Source organism: Sus scrofa, chromosome 13, assembly GCF_054392235.1.
Source record: "Sus scrofa isolate SSC_HxYL_T2T_F1_AM1 chromosome 13, Sscrofa_HxYL_maternal_Yorkshire_Landrace_v2.0, whole genome shotgun sequence".
Taxonomy (NCBI): Eukaryota; Metazoa; Chordata; class Mammalia; order Artiodactyla; family Suidae; genus Sus; species Sus scrofa.
In genome coordinates this window covers 175,109,567-175,134,070 of record NC_139395.1, presented here as the reverse complement: position 1 = coordinate 175,134,070, position 24,504 = coordinate 175,109,567, and the positions used below count along the sequence as shown (strand labels likewise).

General features: G+C 36.9%; 2 protein-coding genes across 8 annotated transcripts; one reads left to right on the top strand and one right to left on the bottom strand.

The window, feature by feature from the left end:
• Window positions 1-320: 320 nt before the first annotated feature.
• Window positions 321-8,086, bottom strand: CLDND1 (claudin domain containing 1). Of its 7 annotated transcripts, none has more exons than XM_084986557.1 (6): window positions 8,037-8,075; window positions 6,579-6,644; window positions 6,035-6,350; window positions 3,834-3,944; window positions 1,878-2,015; window positions 321-1,740 (listed from the first exon to the last, which is right to left on the bottom strand). In XM_084986557.1, the coding sequence occupies exons 3-6, from the start codon at window positions 6,330-6,332 to the stop codon at window positions 1,520-1,522; spliced, it is 768 nt and encodes a 255-aa protein (XP_084842683.1). In that variant the 5' UTR covers window positions 6,333-6,350; window positions 6,579-6,644; window positions 8,037-8,075; the 3' UTR covers window positions 321-1,519.
• Window positions 8,087-8,193: 107 nt separating this feature from the next.
• Window positions 8,194-18,896, top strand: GPR15 (G protein-coupled receptor 15). The gene is made up of 2 exons (XM_021070686.2): window positions 8,194-8,389; window positions 14,004-18,896. Exon 2 carries the CDS (start codon window positions 16,283-16,285, stop codon window positions 17,369-17,371), a length of 1,089 nt encoding a protein of 362 aa, XP_020926345.1. The 5' UTR covers window positions 8,194-8,389; window positions 14,004-16,282; the 3' UTR covers window positions 17,372-18,896.
• The last annotated feature ends 5,608 nt before the right edge of the window (window positions 18,897-24,504 follow it).

The window sequence follows — 24,504 nt, the reverse complement described above, 5'->3', positions numbered from 1 at the left end:
ACATAAACATCCACAGCCATTAAATGACTATATGAAAAACCAGCCACATTAAGTATGATACATAATCATCACAAAATTACTTTGAAAACACGTTTTAAAACTTTGACACATGAGATAACGAGTCTCTTATTTTCTAATGGGGTTAAAAGGTTCCTAAGAGGTTCCCACATTTTCTGGAAGGTAAAACAGAGACCCAAACACTGGATATAAAGATAAGCCTATAACCCAACAACACATGTTCCACAGAAATCCTCATTCAGAATCCTGTATTTCTTTATCCTAAAGTATGGAGATTTAATCAACTCAGACACTATACACAATTCTGAGTCTCTTCTCATTTTTTATTTTTTAAAAAAAGACAGATTTAGAATTTTGTAAGAAATTACTAAGTTACATTTTTTTTCAAAATCTGTCAAGTACTACAGTAATGGAATAAATAAATAAGATTTTTTAAACTTCAATGTTTATAGACATGTTTATAAAAAAATGACTGAATTAGAAGACATTAAATCATGTTGATACACACCAGGGAGGGATTAGGCAAGGAAAGGCACTTCATTTCACCACAAGAAATAAAGACCACAGCTGGAAGTTAATGACCAGCCAATGCTTTAAGTCTTGTGGTAGTTTTCCTAGCTCCAGAGGGTCATTATGTTGGAACTTTCTTTACGGTACTTAGGTGAAATAAATAGATGGCAGTTGGAGAATTTTACTGTGACCCCAACGTAGTGTTAAAAAGAAAGCACTCTTTTAATAAGCCTGGTGTGCGAGGAGGGAAGGAACAAAAATCCAAAATGATTTGGTGATATTGAAAATCCTACTGACATATTAAGGAGAGTGTAAAAAAAAAAAAAGTAAAATAAGGTTAATCCTCTTGCCTGGCTGAACTGGAATTCTTGCAGTTTACGAAGTTAAAATTCCATGTAAACACTTCCTTTCTTGTAAACAGACACAGTGTAGATAAACAACTGCCATATTTCACCTCAGATGAACCTATATGCCAATATTTAGGGAAAAGATTTTAGATAATTTCCCTATTTTAGATAGCCTAAGTCCTTAAAATAGCACTAATACCTCTGGCTGACTGGCTACCTACTACGGCAAAGTGAATATAAGTTTTGACTATGAAAAAGAAGTTTCCCAAAGAAATTAGTGTTTCCAGTTGAACAAATACAGTAACTTTACTGAAAAGTCTAACAGACATCAGCATAACTTGTTTTGGTCAACCTCCTCTACTACTAATTTTCTTTCACAAATTTATGCCAAGAGTCTACCCATTTTTTTCTGTCTGGACTCTGAACCTAGATTAGTTTGTCTGAAAGATGGAATCACTCACAGGTTCCATGTAAGTTTTAGTGGTATTAAGAAACAACCATCTGTATGAATAAATAAAATGGGTTTTCAGGATAAAATGGTATATCCACAAAAAAAGTTAAATTAAAAGCAACTGGGGGAGATAAGGGAAATATTAATATCAAAAATCATAAAGATGGCAGTTGTAGAGCGGGCAGCTTCCCACTCACGCCACGCGATATGCCTTCATTAAGGTGTACTCCTTCCGGTTGGTATGAGCAGCCCAGATGAAGAGAGCAGAAGCCATGAACTGTAAGGGAGCAGAGACACATGCCAGGCAGAAGGACCATCCGAATTCACCGGACACATTCTCAGGCAGCTCTAGTTTCTGGTGGAGTAGTTCAATTCCAGCAACGTAACAACTCACTGAGCCCAGTGTACACAGACCTTGGAGGAAAATTTAGAAAACAAAACAGCTAGATAAGAGCATGATAATACCTTTCCAGGCAACATGACAGGGCAGTAATATGTGATCCCCAAGGAGACAAGAAGTAGATAAAACTAAGTATGATGACAAGACCCACCTGCAAGAAGATGGAGAATGCCTGTGGCAATGGTGGGATATAAGCTCCGGCAAATACAAGCACAAAGTCCAATCAAAGCTCCAAAGCACATCAAACCTAGACTAACAAAAGGTAAAAGGAACTGGCAACGCCAAAGATCTGATTTTTAAAAAGAGAAAAAGGGAAAAAAAAGTCACCATAATTTCAGTTTTCTCGCAATGACAATTATTTCATATTCTAATGAGAACTCTTCTCAAAAAGTCAGAGGTACTTTAATATTGAGGTTTTTCCCTTTTCCAAAAAAAAAAAAAAAGAAGAAGAAAGAAAGGAGTCAAAAACATATTTGATGAAATTATGACTAAGCGTTTCCTGAACCTGAAGAAGGAAACAGATATCCACATACAGGAAGCACAGAGGGTTCCAAAGAAAATAAATAAAAAGAAACCCACACCAAGACATATCGTAATTAAAATGGTAAAAGTGGAAGCAAAGAGAGAATTCTAAAGTCAGTAAGAGATAAACAAAGAATCACACATAAGGGACCCCCCCATCAGACTATCAGCTGATTTTTCTGCAGAAATGTGGGGAGGGGGTCACAGTAGGGATAGGGGATTAAGGGCTATAAACTATTATATGTATATTAAAGAAGTTTCAAGGACACATTGAACTGAAAAAAAAAAAAAAAAATATTGAGGTTTTTCTCCTAAAGCACATTGTTTAAAATGATGCTAACTTCGTCCTGATAAAAGTAAAAGGACACTAACAGTTAAGTGTTAGTGAGGGCTTACTATGTGTCATACACTGTTCTACACAGGTTTTGTGTATTAATCCTCCCAATAGAAGTAGGTACTAATACTATTATCTCCATTTTACAAATGAGGAAACTGAAGAAGTATAAATACCTTATACAAGATAACACAGTAAGTGGTAGAACCAGATTTGAAGCAAAACATTCTGGCTCTACATACAAACAAATCTAAGTCCTTAGAGGATCTCAAGGCAGGACTAAACTAAGTAAATGACTAGTGATTATAAAAGACTTGTTAAAACAATATACATAAAGAACAAAGCAAAGGATCTGGTATACACCAGGCACTCAATAAATGGCACTTTTAATTAGCATAAATTCCTTTAACAACATGGGAAAAAGCTGATGACTTTACAAAGCATCCCTTATATTTTTATATTATTTTAATTATTGCAACAGAGTAGTATCAACTCCAAATCAAATTTTACCTTTATAATGCTAGTTTTCCTTTCTGGAACTGCAGAGAAATCTTTTCTCTAACTTCCCTTTAAACTCTGTTAGTAATAAATTTCTTCCTTCGCATTCCCAATACATAACTAAGCATTTGTTATTTATTCAATGTTCCCTCTCATGATGTGGTCATTCTTCTAGGCAAGTTCCAGTGACTGCCTACAGCCTAGAAACTAGGTCCAAATCTGAAGACAGTATTTCCCAGGCACCCTGACCATCAATGAATAGAATACTCCTAATAAATATTTTCAATGTTTTGACATCTGAACTTTTGCTACTACTGCCTAAGACTAGACCAACACTTTTGGCAAGCCTGACACTTAGCTGACTCACATATATAAAGCTTGTGGTTAACTTTTTTCACATATCCTTATCTGAACTCAGATAAATGAAGTGTTTAACTCAAATACAGAAATGTATTATTTTTCCCTACTAAATTTCCTCTTTAAATGGGCCCATTAATAACATCTTTTGGAGAGTCTGGATTTTGTCTCCCAACATATTAGCTGCTCAACTTCATATCTGAAATTTGTTAAGTGTGTATCTAACTTAGAAAATATGTTATCAACAGAACAGAGTTTGGAAGATAATGTTGGAGAACTTATTTCAAGTTAACACAGTGTACACTGCCATCTTGTTCCAAAATCAGAGTTTAACAAAAGGCAAATAAAATTATTTTCTTTTTTCCCCAGTTGTCTTGCAGAATTCAAAGTACTCACAGGTCCGAAGCAGATCAATTCCACTATTGTGGTTTCCGGGATCAACAAATTTCTCCATGAACTGCTCAGTTAGCGTGAAACTCATGCATTTTGTGACCATATCATGTGACTCTGGAACAAGAAAAACAATGATTGCTTGTTTTAATTTTAAACATTTAACAAAAATCTTTCATTAGTTATTTGCTGAAATAAAAAATGATATGGAAAAATATTCTCAGGGGAGACAGCAACCTCTTTGACCCTGAGTGACACAGGATTCTCCACTGCCCAATGGACGGACGAATGGTTCTCAGTAGCAGGCTTAAAACATGGGTACAAGGAAGAGAAAAAAAAAGTAGGAGCAGTAAAATCAATTAGAATAGATATGTAAAAAGACTAGGAAAAAGGAGGGGACAAAGATTAAAATAAATAGAAACTTTCCCCCAAACTTACTCCATCAGCCATGTTCCTCATCTCAGATTATGACAATTCCATCCTTCTCATTCCTCAGAGCAGAAACTTTAATCAGTCTTGCCCACATGCACTCCAGCAGGAAATCCGAGAGGCTCTACCTTCAAAATATATCTAGAATCCAGGCACTGCTCAGTACCACCACCCCATCTGAGTCTTAATCATCTCTCATCTGAACTGGTAAAACAGCCTCCTAAGTCTCCTTGCTTCTGTCTTTGCCAGTCACCTGTCTGTTTCCAACACATCCGTCTAGATGACCAGATTATCTTCCCTCTGCACAAACCCTTCCAACGGCTCCAACTCACTCAGAGTAAAAATTAAAGTCCTCATCATGCCTAGAGAATCCCACACAACTTGCCTCACTTCCACTATCAGAATACGCCTCTGATAGTCTCTGATAGTGTACCCCACTCTGTTTCAGCCCAAGGAATTCTTTGCTAGTTTGTAAATATTTCAGGCATGCTCCCACCACAGGGCCTTTGCAGTAGTTGTTCCTTCCACCCAAATGATTCTCACCACCTCCACAGTGACCCATATGGTCAACTCCCTTACCTATATTATCCTTACTCAAGTGGTATCTTCTTAAAGCCTATTCTGCCTAGTGAATAATGTAACTAATGCCTACCAAGGCCCCCTTCCTTATGTATTTCCAAATCATCTTTATTTTGCTGTTTTTCATAGTACATGTTATCTTCTACTACATAATTATTTATTCTGTTTATCGCCTGTCAGCCCTTATTAGAATGTTAGCTCCCAGGAGTAGGGATTTTTTTTTTTCTCTCCCTTATGAACTTCAAGCTCCTAGGCCCTGGAACATGAAAGTATACAACAAATATCTGTTGACTAAATGATAAATAATTGCTAAGACTCAAATATCAAGTGCTCCTATGCTCTCACAAATAGAATTGAACATTTTAAATAAAATTTAACCAGTTTTCACCTCTTTCCAAACTACTTCCTTTCTTCCATATAAAATCACAACTATCAACCTTCTGAGGTATAGTAACTCAAGCCTGTTGTGCTGCGATTTGAATACAGTGCTTCCTACCAAGAGGTCAATAAAAGTAATCAAAAATAGAAAAAAAAAAAAACTATAAAGCTACCCCTTACAAAGAGCTCTAAAGCTTCCATATTAGTAACTGGAAATTAAAAAATTTAACTGTTAAGAATGCTTATTACAAAATAAACCTGAGAGGCAGTTTCTTAAATTTTTTTGACTTCTGTAATACATATTTTTAACCTATATTTTTATCAAGATTATTGTAAAACAGTCTCAAATATGCAGATTTAGACACAGAGTTGGTCAAATGAGATCCTCTAAGATTTAGTAGGCAAATGTTAGTATCTACTAAAACACAACTACATATAAAAGGATTATCAATTAATGTGTTATTTGAATACTAGTCCTTTTACCACTTACCAAGTATTTAAAATCTCCCAATGTACTTTTCCAATTATTTTCTCAAGACATGGGAGAATAAAAAGATTTTAATGAGTGGGTAAATAAGTACAAAACTTAAAATGGTTTTCCCAAGATAAGAACAGTTACTCATCCAGCCAATACTAATGAGTACTATGGTAATTCATGGAAGTTGGGGAGAGAAGGTGACAAGAAGAGACACATAAGACTTATTTTTTGGGGGGTGGGGGAGAACACACAAACCTGCTTATACACAACTGAGACCATCATCACATCACTTTCTCTATTACTGAATAAGTAAAGGGGACAAAGATGAAAATAAGAGAAATACCTGGCCTTTCTATACCTGGTGGGTTATACCAGTATGTGTTTTGGGGTATAGTGATACACCGTCTCCACAATCCCACTGTGCCATTGTATCGAAAAAGTGCATCATTATAAGTCTTTTCATCTGCCTCATCACTAGCAAAGTCGTTCCAGATGCTTTTGTTCAAATCGCTGGAATTTTCTTGAACTGGACTTCGATACTCATACCAGAAGTCTGTGCCAATTGAGGCTGCCATGTAGATGGTTGAAATGAGGCTAAGTACACAAGCGATTACAAATGCTGTGGCAAAACGGTTATCCATTCTGGCATTCAGACTGCTCTGTTTACAAGTGGAAGAAAGAAAAGTTAGACTTCAAGAACAAATACAGGTTTTGAAAGGAATTATTTCAAAATCACCCTTTACCCTATTTCCCATCCCAAAGCTGTTTAAAGTAATGTATAATCATCAATGAATTTAAAAAAAAAAAAAAAGAGGAAGAAGCAAGCATGTTCTTAAGTTCAAAACAAAACTCATTATCATGAAAGTACTTATTGAATGCTCACATACCCAGGATGCTACGGAGACAGAGGTCTTGTTCTCTAGTCTATCACCTGCACACTAAAACAGACAACACTGAAATGGACATACACATTACAGATACAAACAACAGACATGCCCAGAGTCAGCAATGTACCTAGCATAAATGGTTAAGGAAAGACTGCAGAGCATTAACTGTTCTGAGTCTGGGTGTGAAAAGGGCAGAGGAAATGTGGTTAGGGCCCCCCCAGAACAAAGGGAAGGCAACGTGGAATCATCAGCATCTGTGTGCGCATGCGTAACTCTGTAGCATAGACCATCTAATCAAATGTATGTTACCCCATAAGGAAGACAAAGGGGCTAAAATGTAAAGGGGCAACTAATGAAGGGTATATAAAGCTACGCCCCCCTGCGCTCTCGGCTCAGCCGTTGGATATGAATCCTGAGCCGGTGCAGGCACAAATAAACACTGCTTCCTGGCAATAAGCCTCGGTCCCATCTCTCTGTACGCAAGTCCGCCAACAGAAAAGGAAGCAGAGGAAATCGGCTCCTCCCAGTTTCCTCTGATTAGGGAAACCTTCCAAAACAAGGTTAAGAGTAGAGAGCTATTCAGAAGACAGTTGAAAACGCTTGTTAAGCCAGAGAGAAGGTTGTTTCAGGCGCAAGAAATAGAAAAGAGAATAATAATATATAATAATGCTAGATATCAATCTGCCCCTAATCCATTAAAGCTAAACCAAGCTCCTTAACGCTGCCTAAGTCTTCACTCCTATCTACCGTCCTCATTCTTTATACTTTTGAACCTCCTCATCTGCAAACTAAATGATTCCTCCTCAGCCAGAAAGAAAACCCAGAATCGGGCAAAATACAAGCACTCCAAAGGCGTGGACAGGGCTCAACGGCAGTAGTAAATGGCCGCAGTAAAATGACTCAAGCCGGATCAAGCTGAGTCAAATACTGCAAGTATATACCATGACCGCACCAAACACCTTTAAAAGGAGTACGAAAACAGGCTCGCAAACTGGGGCTGCTGAGTTTGAAAAATGGCAAGTGACTCAGGAGAGACCAGAGCAATTACAATAATTAACTTTAACTCCAGAGGTTGGGTTTGTATTTTTATTCTTTTTTAATCCTTTTTCATCCTTGTGCTCTCAAATGACCTTAAAAGGTCCCGGGCACCGGAGCGGCAGTTCGCCCAGGCCGGACGCCTAGCGCTGTCACCTCGCGGGACGCACCTCGTGGCCGGGCGGGGGGTCGAGACTAGCCAGAGCTACGGCCGGGCAGCCCTGCGCGGTCCAGCCAGGGGCCTCAGTGACCGGGGCAGGCCCTTCCCCAGACCGCTCGGCCGAGGGAAAAGCCCCGCAACAGCCCCCCGCTCAGAACCCGCACACCCCGGCCGCGCCCGGGTAGGGGGCCCCTTTTCAAACGGCTGGAAACGTCCAACAGCTACGCGACCCCTGCCGAGCGACGCCGGCCCCGCTCACTCACCGCCCATCCTCCTGCTCCGCCAGCTTCACCCTCAAGCTCAAACCACAGAACCCTACTCTCCCCACGCCTCTTCTGACGCACTTCCCTGCAGAGCCCGCCCCCTCCATAACTCCCGCGCCTCCGCCTCCGCCTCCACCCCGGGCTGGGCCTGGCCACAGAGCCGAGGGGGCTTGTGGGAGTTGTAGGAGGGACAGAGGAAAAGCAGCGAGAGGCAGCGGACGGCATTCCCGGCGCCGCGCGCGGCGAATTGTGGGAGGTGTAGTTTGGCTCCGGAGGGGCAGTCGGTGCGCGAAAGGGAGGTCTGGGCTGTTGGATTCTTATTTTTTACTGAGGAAGGAACGAACGTCCACCAAGTAAGGCGACCTGCCTGGTCACTGATACTCATTAGTTGTGACTTTATGAGTCGGATTTTCCAATCTTGTGTTTTCCTCACCACTACCCTACTTGTGAACAGCAATGAGATTATACTTTTGAGATGATAACCCATTGACTTACTCTCTCACAACCTCGCTCTCATTGCACCAGATAGTCTTTCTGATTTTATTGCTTAAGTTTAGACTAAGAAGGATGTAATCTGACAGACAGTATCCAACTAGCATGTAATGGCATCCTTTGGGTTTCATACAATTTTTGTTTGTTGGCTGCTTTCTCTTTATGGCAAGTGATATTTTCTATTGTAGTAAAGCATCCTTTTAAAATTAATTACAGTTAGTTAAAGAAAAACATTAAGTTAATGCTGAGAGTCCCAGATATGTCAAAAAAAGTGAATAAAAAATTGTTTATATAGTATGAAAAAGACTGAATTTTTGAGAACATTGCCTTAAGCAGAAAGAATCATGCACAACCTGAGAGACTGCAAATGACTTTATGGCTCAGAGAAAACAAAATGAGCCTTCAAGTATTGCATATAAATTCACAGACAGAAAGCAGGGACATCTCTGTAGTGATGTGTATAGACCCATGAATGTGGCATGAGACCAGCAATGATAGGTTTCTCAACAGGTACCTACAGAGACGGCCAACTCAAGGACCAGAGGTGCTGTCAAACCCTACTTCACCCCTCAAATGCCTTCAAATTTAGCTACAGAACAGGAGAAAGGTGGGAGCCCCAGGCTGATACTAAATTTCTACCACCCTGACAGACTGAAGACATAGCTATCTGTTTCTCTATCTTTAGCTATATTTCTTTTGCCTAAGTTGAACTGCTATTCATATCTAACACATAAGTAAAATAAGGTAATAGAATATAATATTCAAATATGACTGGATTTTCATGTAGAATACCTTGCCAGAGGAGAATTGTCAGAGGAACCAACCAGAGAAAATGGTAGCAGTGCACAGTAAATTGTTAATTTGCATTTAGAACCCCTCCATGCATTTATTCACAAGGAAATGGCTATATACATTGACCTTCTCTAGAAATTCCCTACCTTCAGAACTATATCTCTAGTGAAGTTACAATACATCCAGGTTAAAGAGAAGTTTAGAAAAGGAAGAGGAAGACACCACCTCAGTTCACGGACAAGAGAATTGAGACCAGGGAATAACACTTCAAGCTTGAATATTGAGGTGACATTAGACAATTTATTTAACTTCTTTAAATCTGTTTTCTTTTCTCCAAAATATGAGGTTGACAATAGTACCTATACCACATGATCATTGTGAGGATTAAATGAGAAAATATGTATAATACCCATCACAGGCCCTGGGGCATAGTAAACAATTGTTAAATTATTATTTGTAAATATTTTGTTCAAGACCTGTAATCTTTGAGTATGGTCTTTAAAAAAAAAAAAAGAAAAAACAACGCCCTTTCAAAGCTCTTAATTCTTCCTGGAAGCTAGGAATAAGCTGCTATTGGAGGTAAGGGTCCCTGCTCACTTCAGGAGACTTAATGAATCTCTGGACTAAATGCCTGATGACTAGGAAAGACTTGCCAGGACCAGATTCCAGGCATCTTTTGTTAGCTCTGCTCATAGCTTACATGTGTCTTCATAATTCAGGAGGCTGATGTTTCTGGCAAGACCTGCAAAGGAGGGTGATGCTTTTATCCATCAAGTCTGCAGAATGCCTGAAAAATACAAGACACATTTCGGTCACCCATGTAGTATAGCCCTGGGAGTGTCTGTATGTTTGAAGTTGTGACCATCCTTCCCATTCAGCACAGGGCACTTGAACCACCTCGCGACGCCCACTACCACCAAACACTGTATTTCTTATTTATCTCTACGTCTTGGGGGTTTCTGTCTTGTATTTGTGCTTGCTCATTGCGTAGATAGGCAAAATAAGTCCTTAATAAATTAATTAAATTTCTATTGCCATTTCTTACTGCACTGTTTGGAAAAGAGTAGCTGGCCTGACATATTTTCATAAATATTGAAGATTATTTAGTGCAACAAGGTAAAGTCCATTAAATTCAGATTTAAAAGCAAAGTTGAATTAGACCTCTGGCTTAGTTTGATTAAAGATCATCCTAGTTTCAGCAAGAAGGTGTTGTAATTACACTGCACTGTAAATAAACCCAATAAACTAAAAATATAGATATGCATTTATTATAACTTGTTTATATTGTATGCTTACAAAACTCTTTATGCGAGCATTCCCTTCAATACCAGACTCCCTAAGATAGTTAAATATTATTTTTAATTGTACTTTTTAAGGAATTAAAAATTATATTAAGCAATATATATCCCCATTATCTTTTTCTCATATAATTTTATCCTGGTTGTTTTCCTTATGAACTTTGGCATGCAGAAAGGGTGAAAGTAGAAATAGATGCATGTTCTGGGTTCCAGTCACCAGCTATCCTTAAAAAATCATATCATTCTTTGAATTTCCTTGTAACAATTTCTTGTAGAACAATGGCTAAATTAATCAAGGACAAAGCAAATAGAAAAGTTCATCTAAAATGGCTCTTTCCTTTCAGTAATTCCTGTCAAACATTACACAGAGCTGCAGTGGATGTCCATGCTTCTGAAGGACAGAGAATGGACCATATGTAGATGAGAAATTTAAATTTAAATTGTCCTTGATTTCAAAATCATCAATGTGGATCTTCAGTAAATTACAACTTTCTGGGCCCCAGTGTCCTCATTAGTAAAGTGACTTACTGGATGACCACTAATGTCACTTAAAGCTCTAAAATATTATGATTCATAATTCTGCTGAAAGGAGAATAACATAGCTCCAAAATATGATTGTCATAGATCCACAGAATTGAAGTTTCACTGGAGAATTCATGTATCTTACACCTTCAGCCTACACAATATCCAAGAATGCAGAGGGAGTGGGAAATGCAGAACAAAGAAAAAGGAGGAAGACTCAATGCATTCTGATTAGAAAAGATCAGCAACTCAGACCTTGGCTGTTTCAACAATAAACAGTTATAATGAAAAATGGAAGGTGTCCATGAAGTTTATGAAAAGTCTGTATTCATTGGAAATGACTCAAAATTCAAGCATAATTCAGTTCAGATCTACAAACATTTATTGACTATCTATCTAATGTATGCCAGACACTGTGCTGGGTACTAGGACACCAATGTAAATAAATAGAATTTTTGCTGTACACAACCTAAATCCAGATTAAATCAATGTTTATGAATAAACCTAAAGTATACATGCCTAGAATCATAACATCACTGCTGTTTATGTAAATATGGGGTGCCAAGGGAAATAATCCAATAAATGAAGTAGAGGAGGACCCTAAAAGCAGCAAAAGGATGCCACTTAATTTGGCATGATATATTACATTGTATTGCACTAAACTTTCCAGGTAACTATCAGAATAAAAAAAAAAAATCACTAACTCTTAGAGTGTAAATAGATCTCTTAAACTGGGCAATTTAAATAATTTAAATAGCTATACATTTTATGATGCTCAAATAAGATATGGACAAGAGAGCGTTTCTAACAAATGAATATAAAATCACCCTGTCTGACAAGATTTATGAAAAACAAATAGTTTGCTTCATGATTTTGGCCATTTATTCTGGGACATATCAGTAGAGCATATATGAACAGAGATTTCTTTTTACAGTGCTATATGCTACATAATCTGGTGAATCCTATTTAATACATGATAGAGGGGCTGGTAGGGAAGAAACAGAACTAATATGTTGGGACCACAGGGGTTGATAGGGAAGAAACAGAAGTAATATGTTGTAATGCCAGTGGGGGGTGGCTGTATTCACACAGAACTTTCAGTCCACCTGTGAAGCAGACTGTAACTCACATCTATGGCTGTCTGATGACAATATAGCCACCTGAGCAGATGCTTCAGTGGTCAACTTACTCTCTACCCGTTTTCAACATTTGAGCCAATTCTGAACATATTTCAGGAATTGAATACAGAATAACAGAAAGTCCTGAGGTGTAAATTAATTCCTAAAATTTTCCGAGATCCAGGCCAGAAGACTTCTAAGACATTCAAATGGTGATTTTTTAAAAGTTAGCTGAAATAATAACAAAGCATAAATTTTTTAAAAAGTTAACTGAAATAATAACAATAATGTATAAAGTTGGTTAAGATGAATACCTTAGAATAGTGATTCTAAACTTTAGTGTGTAAAGATCACCTTCAGTGCTCGTTAAACATAAAGCCCTAGACTCCACTCCTAATGGCTCTGATTCGACAGACTGGGACCAGGTTCAGAAAACTAGAATTTAGTAGGCACCCCAGGTGACTCTGACATGAATAGTGTAGTCTGGCAGCCACACTGGCTTTAAGAGGACAAAAAAAGACTTTAGTTGGGTAACTACTATAAGCTGGAGGCTGACAGAAAGACAATGGGTGATCTCTGTTTTCAAGTTGCTCATGATCAGCTCAGGAGGTCAGACACCAAAACAACTTACCATGTAAAGAGAGGTAATAAGTATTTTATAAGCAGTATGGTAAAAAGTCTCAGAGAACACAAGATGAAAGCAATGATCTTTACCAGGGATGAGGGAAGAAAGTTTAATTTTTTTTTTTTTCTAGTAAAACAATTCTAAAGAGGTGATGTGTGCTATAGTTCAGTTACTGCTATTTACAGCTTACCTTTTTTTTTTTTTTTTTTGGTCAACACCCTGTTCATACTGCCTTTTCATATGCTTATGGTATCCAGTGTTGTTTTTGAGTTTTGGTGTATGTACAATTTTTTATTTTACTGTTAGTTTCCTCATTTTATTTCAAAGAGCAGTCAAAGTTAAAAATAATTATTGCTCCAAGCTTATTTAGAAATATGACCTTCCCTAATTTATCTAGTCAGTTTTGATTGTGGGTTCTGTCTTGTAATAGCTTTGTACTCTCTGACTTATTAAAAGACCAGTACTATGATATTTATTCCTTTTTTGGGCTCAAAACATTTCTAACGTGGGTCTCAAGATACTGTTGATCCACGATGGGTATTCTTATTTTGCAGCATTCTACCACTAAGTACCATAATTCAAAGTGACTATATATGATAAGCAAATTATTTTTGCTTCAGAGTTTACTGAGGAAGTCAGATTTATTTTAGATAGTTTTCATCAGCTGCCCAACCACTTTACAACGCTGAAAGAACACCTACGAGTGTGAGCATGAATTCTTCCATTTTATAATACTTTTATGTAGAATTCTTAAGACACATCTAATTTTTTTTAATGTTTTAGACCTGGACTCAACCTTATCTTTTCAAATATTACACAAACTTGTGGTTGCTGAATGCAAAATTCAAATAATACAATTAAAGCATAAATATAAAGCAAATTTAAATACATATAAGCATTTCTTTAATACATATGCACATATATATATATATATATATATAGTATCCAAACATTTCAATATTTTACATTTACCCCTTCAATCCTTTTCAAGCAGATATTGTCCTACTTCAAGCTATTTGACGAAATGAATTATTCTATTAAATATTTAAGGTTTATCTAGTTTGGGAAAGATTTGTATCCCAGAAATGTCAAAAAGTTAATTGGTTTATCTCCTCCGCAGCCTGTACTCAGTGAAAGATACGGCCTTCTCCACCTTCTCTGGAAACAATACAGAGCAGCCAAGGACACAAAAGAAGGCAGACCCAGGCCCATAAATCAACCCCCAAGTGACTTTCTGGGGCTGCCCCAGCTCAGGGGACCTTCATCCTCCTCTGACCTAGACTCACATGCCTGAGACTAGGCTGACAATGGAACACATCAGGAAGAAGACGGAGGGAGCACAGAAGGCAGGATTGTTCTTTTCAATATATTAATTATGGAATAAATAAACTTCAACAGAAAGGACTTCGAATGTTTAACAATTATATTTGCATCTATGCAAAAGTAATATCAACCTGAATCTATAATTTTGACAGTGAAATGAAATGGAAGGAAAGAGAGAAGAACAGAAGTGTGTGGCAAGCCTTGAACCATTTTGGCCAGTAAGCAGTTGAAAGAAAAGGAGACAGTTTCAGAATTTTCTATATTTTACTATGGTCTTCTTTAATAAAATGGAACAGAAGAGAGAAAAAATATGATAGACCTCCTTGGAGTTTGGGAAGATTTGTTTTTTGGTTTTGTTTTGTTTTTTGGGTTTTTATTTTATTTATTTATTTTTTTTTTTTTGTCTTTTTAGGCCTGCACCTGTGGCACATGGAAGCTTAAGCCACAGCCACAGCAACGCCAGCTCCTTTAACCCACTGCACAAGGTCAGGGATTGAACCAGAGTTTTCATGGATACTGGTTGGATTCATTATTGCCAAGCCACAACAGGAACTCCTGGACTCCTTTGGATCCTGGCCTGTTTATCAAGTGTTTTGAAAGAACCACAAATCTCCCTTTTATGTGCCTATACTGCCACAATTGTAAGGTCACTTAATGCAGCTTTATCTGTTGTCAAGTCACTAATTCACAAAGTGAAGTTCACTGATGTATGGAGGAACTTAAAAACATAGCTCAAAAGCTAAAAAAAATAAATAAATAAATAAAATAAATAAAAACTTCACTGCTATCACAGTAAAATGTAAAGAAGAGAAGATCCGAGGGGATCTAGAGACCGATGAAGGATTATTTGAAGGTTAGTAGGGAGAAAAATTTCCTACTCAAAGATGTTAACGCCAACAAAAGGGAACTTCATTGGTTGAATTATAATAACAGATAACAGTGGAAAAATCGCTGTGTGTGATTTTTAAGCCTATGTTTGGAAGCTACGTAAGTAACAACAATGCCTATAGTTAAACCCCAATGAAGTCATCCTTGCTACATTATATCAGATCACAAAAACAAGAGTCTTCCTAATCAACTCAAAGCAGTGTTTCCAAAATACCAACAATGTGTAAAGTGTTGTGCTAATTGTAGTGAAAAAAAATTTTTTTTTCTTTTGCTTTTTAGGGCCACACTTACAGCACATGGAGGTTCCCAGGCTAGGAGTCAAATTGGAGCTTCAACTGCTGGTCTGCACAACAGCTCACAGCAACGCCGGATCCTTAACCCACTGAGCAAGGCCAGGGATCGAACCTGCACCCTCACGGATATTAGTCGGGTTCGTTATCGTTGAGCCACAGTGAGAACTCCAAAAAAAACTTTAAATAATAATAAAAGCACAAGATGTCCCAGCATTTTGAATATTTTAAAAAACTTACTGAATGAGACAGGATCAATTATATATGAACTGAAAGAGCCAAATAAATGGGAAGAAACTAATACCCCAGTCAGAATCATTATGTTTGCCATAGATACAGACTGGTAAGATTTGGTAAATTTTCAATTTACTATTTATGCAGTGGAAGACTATTTTCTTCACATTTCACCAATGATGTAAATGAAAACAGTATCTTCGATGTTACCACCTTAAAATTCTAAAATTAAAACATTACCCTGTATGTGAAACAGGAGGCTAAATCAAAAGGATTCTCAATTTTAAAAAAATCAAAGATATTTTTAAGTAAGGGAGAAAAAGTGAATTCAGTTCCTAATTTCTGGATTTAAAGAAAAAAAAATGAATATCTTGAAGAAAGAAGTCAAAAAGCACCTCAGTTTCCTGGGCAAATGCAAATAAAGAAAACCATAACCACAACCACCCAACACCAATCAGGGTGGTGTTTCCTTGTAGGCCCTTTCTGAGGATTGGTAGAAACTGTATTTTTTTAATCTTTGTTTTTATACTTGTCCGAAGATCTTTTAAGGCAGGAGGTGGGGCAGGGAGAAGAGGTGGGCACAGTATAAAAGAAGCTGCCTTGCAATTTCTAAAATTCATACAAAAACTTCCTAGGTAAGGAAACTTACCAGATTTGGCACCTGATGGAAACAGTGATGGACCCAGAAGCAACCTCAGTGTATTTGGATTATTCCTACATTACAAGCGAAAATCCTGATATTGAGGAGGCCCCCTCCCATCTTCCTTATACATCAGTCTTCCTGCCCATCTTTTACACAGCTGTGTTCCTGATTGGAGTGTTGGGAAACCTCATCCTCATGAGCGCACTGCATTTCAAACGGGGCAGCCAAAGACTGATCGACATCTTTATCATCAACCTGGCTGCCTCTGACTTTATCTTCCTCATCACGTTGCCTGTCTGGGTGGATAAAGAAAGATCTTTAGGATTGTGGAGGACAGGCTCTTTCCTATGCAAAGGCAGCTCCTACGTGATCTCAGTCAACATGCACTGCAGTGTCTTCCTACTCACCTGCATGAGTGTTGATCGCTACCTGGCCATCGTGTGCCCAGCCATATCCAGGAAACTCAGAAGGAGAGACTGTGCGTATGGAGTTTGTGCCAGTGTTTGGTTTATCTCCTGCCTCCTGGGGTTGCCTACTCTTCTATCCAGGGAGCTTACCCTGATTGATGGTAAGCCATACTGTGCAGAGAAGAAGGCCACTTCAATTAAACTGACTTGGGCCCTGGTGGCTTTAATTTTTACCTTTTTTGCACCTTTGGTGAGCATGGTGACCTGCTATTGTTGCATCACAAGGAAGCTGTGTGTCCGTTACCAGCAGTCAGGAAGGCATAACAAAAAGCTGAGGAAGTCCATAAAGATCATCTTTATTGTCGTGGCAGCCTTTGTCTTCTCCTGGCTGCCTTTTAATACTTTCAAGCTCCTGGCCATTGTCTCTGGGTTGCAGCAAGAACTCCACTTTTCTTCAGCGTTTCTCCAATGGGGCATGGAGGTGAGTGGGCCTTTGGCATTTGCCAATAGCTGTGTCAACCCTTTCATTTACTATATTTTTGACAGCTACATCCGCCGGGCCATTGTGCACTGTCTGTGCCCATGTCTGAAGAACTATGACTTTGGGAGCAGCACTGAGACATCAGACCTCACCAAGGCTCTCTCCAACTTCATTCAGGGGGAAGATTTTGCCAGAAGGAGGAAGAGGTCTGTGTCGCTCTAAAAGAGACAGTGACATTTCAAGCTCTCTTGGTGGATTAGAGAGTTAATTTGTGTCAGTGACAAAGAGAGAAGTGAGGTATTCATATTGCTTCATAAATACAAGGAAGAGTTAAATTTTAAAGAAATGAATAGAAAGTCCCTATGTCTGTGGATATAATTAGGCCATAAGTTGGTTTCCTTTAGCTGAGAGACTTTATGTGATCCTTGCCAATCAAGTTCACCAGGCAAAATACAACTCTTAAGTGTCCTTGAACTCTGAGATAAAGTCTCCTGCTTGGACCAGATCCTTTCTTCATGGTTGTTAATTCATGTTGAAGCCTTTTCCTCCCTCAGGAACCGGAAGTCACATCATCCTTTATACACCCCAAATTGGACGACATACAAAGGATTCTGCCTATTTATATCTGGTGAGAAATGTGGTGACAATGCAAGTAGTAAATAATGTAATATACCTGTGCTCAGTAATTAATTGTTTCTGAGTAATGAAGTGAGGTTCTGGCCTTAACCTTTAAAGGTTTGTATGGTGATTCTATACCATCTTCCAACATTGTCTTTCACCCTACACCATTCACAATGACACTGGACTGGTGAAAGCTCATGGGGATAAAATTATTTTGTATTGTGTTTCTGATTTGGGACTTAACTTTATCACTTTGTCTTTAAGAGTATTTTAACAAGAAAGCCTAAGACAATATTTGACTTATTTTCCTTATAAGATATATTGGTAAAAATGGGTCTCATGATAATGGTGGAGTAACAATTTCTCAGTGAGGTTTTCCTATCCTTTTGTTTGTATTGCCTTTATAAATTAAGATAGGACTTTGCTCTAATTACATGTTTTTAATTACCTAGCTATCTAATTATCAAATAAAAATGTTACTACTACTGTAATTGAAGGTCATAAAATGCTTAACTATAACCTCTACAGATTATTATTTTGTAATTTAATTAATGTTAGTACTACACGTTCCTTATAGCATTATTTGCTTGATGTATGTAATTTCAAGATTTGATCCAATAAGATAGTAAGGCAGAATGCTCTGTATTCAGCTGAAGTGAAAAATCCATAACAAAGAGCTACTCGTATTTTATATTCATTTTTCCAAACCCAGAGACTTTCCAGAATTCAGAATTTACCAAGTCGATTTGTAATTATGTTCCTTTTAAAGAATTTGAAGTAAAAAATGAAATTAGAAGAAACCACAGAAGGCTTCGCAGCAGCAAACTTACTATTATAAATATCTTTCAATTCAAGATAAAGTGGGTTATGTTTTTACTCTCACTGTGGACTCAAATGAAGTACTATTCTACTTTGAAATAATACATTTGAAAATCAGAGAAAGCTTAGAATCTTATCAGAGACTAGGTAATTAAAGCTTATCCTATGTATCTTTGATGTTAAGGGAAATCTCAAATATTGGACATCTTCTCATATTATAGTTTATTTAGAAGTTTTTGGTTTTATAAATTGGTTAATTTGTTAATTTCTCTTAAACTTTTATTAAATAAAATATAATTTCCTTATATAAGCATTCTTCTATGTTGTATTAATTTCTATTAGCATATCAATTAGTACTGATCTTCTAACAGCCTTTTAACAAATTATAGATATAGAGGAAAAAAGACTGTAAATCATAAGAAATAAAGTTTCTTGGAAAACTTCAAAAGCAAACTCAAAATAATTAAATAGATCTCCAAAGTTTAAATTTTAAGAAATACAAAAAGTAGAAAGCATTCACCTTTTTAAAACAAATCAACAAAAGCACTATAACTAATCACAAAGTCATTGCCTTTGATAAATGCTAGCTCTAAAAAACAGCACAATCAGCTAAGGTATTTGTTGGGAAATGAGAAAACCTGAGTTATTAGCTTCACCATTAATGTTGGGACATCAAACATGTTTTAATCTTTCATACATAAGTGTTGTTGGTAATATGTATGTCTACAGAATTCTCAAGGATATCATAAGACTAATAAATACAAGTAAAGGTTTTTTAAATATTGAGTAAAAAGTTATGTAAAACTATTGAGTTTCTATCATTAATTATTGAACATTATGTCAAAATTCTGAAACTAGAATATCAAACGACAATCATTCTCCTTTAACAAATATTAGAATCTATCTTACTTCTGTTTCATCCCTTTTATTTTTTTCTGGGTATATTTAAAATAACATTGAAGAAAAATATAGTGTTGTAGTTTTTAATACTTTAAATAGATAAGCTACTTGTGTGCCTTAAGAAAATCTTAGCATACTTTATATTCATAAGGTGCCAATTATGGAAGAAAAAACAAGCATAATAATACAGATAGCATTACTCTGATAGAAAAACATTCAAAATGTGATTAGTTGGTTTGTTACTCTGAGAGCTTAACCACAGAAAACTCTCCATTAAAGCCTGGGTAAGAAGTTGTCTGATAACTTGTAATTAATTTCAAAATTAAGGCACACATAGTCACAAACACACATTCACTCCATTTTGGCCATGTAGAAAGATGAAAACTAACCTGATAGTCCTGAGAGTCCCGCAGTTTGTCCACTCTAACAGGTAAAAATCACCTCTGAGTGAGAATAACAGTCTTAAAGGAAGCTATGTGCGTGACTGAGAGGATTCGGTTACTACGGGTCACAAGTTAATTTTTAAATAGATGCAGAAAAGCACAGTGTGATGGGAAGCTGAGTAAAAGAAATCTTCCTCTGATTCATCTTAACTCCTCATATCATTCTCTATTTCCCCAAGTGATCTCAGAAGTGAGAAATGACTTGTCAGATGGGCATGCCGCTCAGAACTATAAGTTTTCCTACAGGGCTCATTCACAAAAGTCAAACACTTGTAAAAGAATTGTAAATTTATTTCTAAATGAGCCACTGATGTAGCCTGTTAGCAAGATGATGCCTCCAGCCCCATGGGAGAGAGAAGTGCCATCTGGAGAAAAACCAGGAGGATAATTCTAATTACCAGATTTGTATATGGTTACTGGATTTTGCTTTCCACAGAGGCCGGTATGGATTGGATTGTCCCTTGCAAATGCCTGTTCTTATTTTAAGTTCTTTTCTTTGAGTCACCATTCTTTGTTTTTATCAATTTTGGAGTGGGCAAGTATGACTAGACATTACATGTAAGTGTACAGAGAAAAACACTTCCAGCAACTTGACTTCAAATTGCAGATGCAGTGAGCTATGATGTAGGTGGCAGACTTGGCTAGGATCTGGCCTTGCTGTAGCTGTGGTGTAGGCTAGCAGCTACAGCTCTGATTCCACCCCTAGCCTGGGAACTTACCTATGCCATGGGCGTGGCCCTAAATAAATAAATACATAAAATTGCCAATGCAAAAATCCACCTTTGGCTGAGTTACTCTTGTCTCTTGTTATCTTTATCATTTTCCTAATAGGGCTACATTTCCTAAATGTATTTGATAAGTGGGAATTTCATAAGTTGTTGATTAACCTACAGCATTAAAAAAAAAAAAATCCTACTTTAAATATCCAATATGCCAGGAGTTCCGGTCGTGGCGCAGTGGTTAACGAATCCGACTAGGAACCATGAGGTTGCGGGTTCGATCCCTGCCCTTGCTCAGTGGGTTAACGATCCGGCGTTGCCGTGAGCTGTGGTGTAGGTCGCAGACGCGGCTCGGATCCTGAGTTGCTGTGGCTCTGGCATAGGCTGGCAGCTACAGCTCCGATTCGGCCCCTAGCCTGGGAAACTCCATATGCCGCGGGAGCGGCCCAAGAAATAGCAAAAAGACAAAAATAAATAAATAAATAAATAAATAAATAAATAAATAAATATCCAATATGCCAAACAAATAATAAAGTAAAAGTTCTTATAAGTTAAATCACCATGAAATATAAACTCACATGAAATGTCCATGTATTCTAAAGTGAAAGGAGGGAGGTAAAATTGGCAGATTATTTTTAAACTAAAAAAAATCTTGGTTTATATGTATGAGTACCAAATTTCTAAGATCTAAAGGCACTTTAAAATTACAGTGGAATTTTTTTTTTTTGAGTTGGCCACATGTAATTAAGTGAATTGTGGTTAATTTAGGCAAGTGGCCCATTTAAAGGATTTATGATATAATGTTTATATAACTTTTATAATGTTCTACAAACCAATTAAATGATATCTTCAGTCTGAAATCATTCAGTGATTTTCTTATTATCTAATTAAGGAGATTTAATAATTAGCTAGCTTACTATCACTCCTATATTAACAAGGGTTAGTCTTTATCTATGAGCTCTTCATGTTAACATTGATGGGAAATTTAATATTTTTATCTTTTAGCTCCTATAAATTCTGATTAAGTTTTCACTTCCTTATTAGTATTAGTTCAAAAAGAAATATAAAATGCTCTTCTTGCTGAAATACTTTATGTTAGCAGAAGATATAGCTATTCTTGTGATGTTCTTAGAATAAAATTTTATGCATAAAAAATTATGTGACTAAAAACAGTTTTTAATTATTAAAAAAATGTTACGTGACTTTGAAAAACTTATGCTTTCCAAAGCAGACATGTTGGGGGGTGGAGGGGGTGGGCTGGGGATTTGGGATGGAAATGCTATAAAACTGGGTTGTGATGATCATTGTACAACTATAAATGTAACAGAATTCATTTGGTCAGTTAAAAAATGTTCTGTGGCAGAGTCTTCAGCAAACTACTCTGTTCTTTTCCTTATTTATTTTGTTTGTTTGTTTTTTGTCTTATTTTTTTAGGGTTGCACCCGTGGCATATGGAGCTTCCTAGGCTAGGGGTCTAATCAGAGCTGTAGCCACCGGCCTACACCAGAGCCACAGCAACTTGGGATCCAAGCCATGTCTGCGACCTACATCACAGCCCATGGCAATGCCGGATCCTTAACTCACTGAGCAAGGCCAGGGATCGAACCCCCAACCTCATGGTTCCTAGTCAGATTTGTTTCCGCTGTGCCACGACAGGAACTCTGACTCTGCTCTTTTCCTTATATAGAGAGTAACTAAGAACTGTGCATTGCAAAATTTTCACAAATCTCTAAATCTACAAATTCCAGTATAGCTTATAATTTACTCCATACAAATTTAGTAAAGTTTAACCTCCTCAGAGATACTGCATGATATGTAGAAAATAAAACAGAATTGAAATGTCAACCCTAGGTGTTTGTCCTGATCTGCTAGTGGGGTCAGCTGTTACTCACCACATCATAGGTCAGTGGTTTAATTTTATACCTTTTACGCCTAGACCTGTGGAGTTTCTTGAAAATAGTCAATATCTCAAACATCAAACTGTGAATGAAAAGTGTTTGTTTTACACAATGCAATATGACAGCCATAAATTTATTATTAAAAGCTGATGTCAAATGATGAGTTCCTCATTATAACAGATGGTTCCCAAAGCAGGCATATTGCTGTCACCCACTCATAAAACTTCTCTCTCTCTGCCTCTCCCCACAACCCTTGCATCTCCATCTCTATCTCTGTCTCACACACACAGGCACACACAAATATACAAATACATGATATACAAACCCAGCTGATAAGCATCTATTGAAGCTTGTTGCTAATATTCAGTCAAAAGTACTTGATGGAATGTAAGAAAGGAGAAAATAAAGCAAAGAAAAAATTAAGTAAATGGGAAATACAAAATAAAATGGCATATATAAAAATAAACATATCAACAATTACAATAAAAACATAAATGGATTAAAATTTCCTATTAAAAGACTGAACAAGTAGCCCATTCCCTACCATATGTGTCTGTGTGTGTGTGTGTGTGTGTGTGTGTGTGTGTAAGTATAGAGAGAGAGAGAGAAAGAGAGCACTACTAGACTGTAGGATTTCAAGAAATAGAAGTAGAATTTGTTTCCTCATGGAGTTTACAAGTCCTTAGTTACTTCTTTAATCAAAGAATAGTGTACTGCCACCCAAGAAGAGCTTGCTATATAAAAAAGGAAATTGTGATTCAAATAACTTTGATCTTTTCCAATGTTTAGGGGAAAAGTCCATAGTAGTCCATATAAAAGTCACTTCCTGTAGCTATCATTTTGATATGGTTATTTTCTAAATATGGTCATGTTTCCTTAAAGAAATGTGCACTCCCCCATCACTGGCATCCCCAAATGAAAATAGTTTTATTGTCTTTAAAGATTTTTAGGTATAAAATTTATTTTAAACACAAGAACACATCTGAATAGTAGGTTTAAATTTATTTTCAAACAAACTAAAAAAGATATGCAAATAGATAACACTACTATAACCTTGCCCAAAGACAGTGATTTAATGAAATGCCCTCTCTCTTACCCTCTGTTTAGACCAAAAGTAAAACTGACAACTCAGGTGGAGAAGTGGTAAATGAGAAACGAAACTTGGCATGTGGTTTCATGTTTAAAACAAAAAAAAATACAGATTCAGAGGAGTCGAAGGTAGGTAGAAATGGCTACTCTTCATGCAATGCAGACCTGACTTGTGTGCGTTAATAAAAAATAGTTTTAAATTAGTAAAGTATTGAGAAAAAGTCAATGCACAACTGCATATCATACAGTCTTAAGGATTTTAAATTACGGTCATTTCACTTACGTAATTCAAATATAGAAAAAATACAGCCAATAAACTTGTGAAAATATTTAGCATGATAAATATTTAGCTTCAGAGATGGCAAATTAAAATAATAAAATATAATTTTATGAATTAAATTGGCAAAGATTTAAACATTAAATGCCGAGGCTGACCAGGATTAGAGATGTGGAGTGGGGGCAAGACTTCTTGGACTATTGACTATAATTTGATTAATCTTTCTAGAGGATATTTAGAAACGTCTATGAAAAAGAATTTTACTTCTAGGATTTTACCCTGGAATGTAATTATGGCCATGTGCAAAGATATACATACATGCACTTTTATTGCAGCATTGTTTGCAAAAGTCATTGGTACAGATTAAGAGTTTGATAAGTAATAGTTGAGAAACAACTCCATCTTGGAGATGAAGACAATAGAATTCAAAGAAATCAAATTTCACATAATTCTTAACAGACTGAACTAAAAATGAAACCTCATTTCAATTAAACCTAGGCCTACACAATCCCAAAGCTCATGCTTTTTCCATGTTGCCATATTTTTTTCTCTGATTCCGAGACTCTTTAATAGCCTCTGTTAACATCAC

Bases quoted from the DNA above. Each gene is read 5' to 3' on its own strand.
- CLDND1 (XM_005670262.4), bottom strand. The intron at 6,351-6,578 runs GTATGTGAGCAT...ACTTGTAAACAG, and splicing joins CTGTCTCCGTAGCATCCTGG to AGCAGTCTGAATGCCAGAAT. The intron at 1,741-1,877 runs GTGGGTCTTGTC...TTTTCCTCCAAG, and splicing joins CATTCTCCATCTTCTTGCAG to GTCTGTGTACACTGGGCTCA.
- GPR15 (XM_021070686.2), top strand. From the start codon at position 16,283: ATGGAAACAGTGATGGACCCAGAAGCAACCTCAGTGTATTTGGATTAT.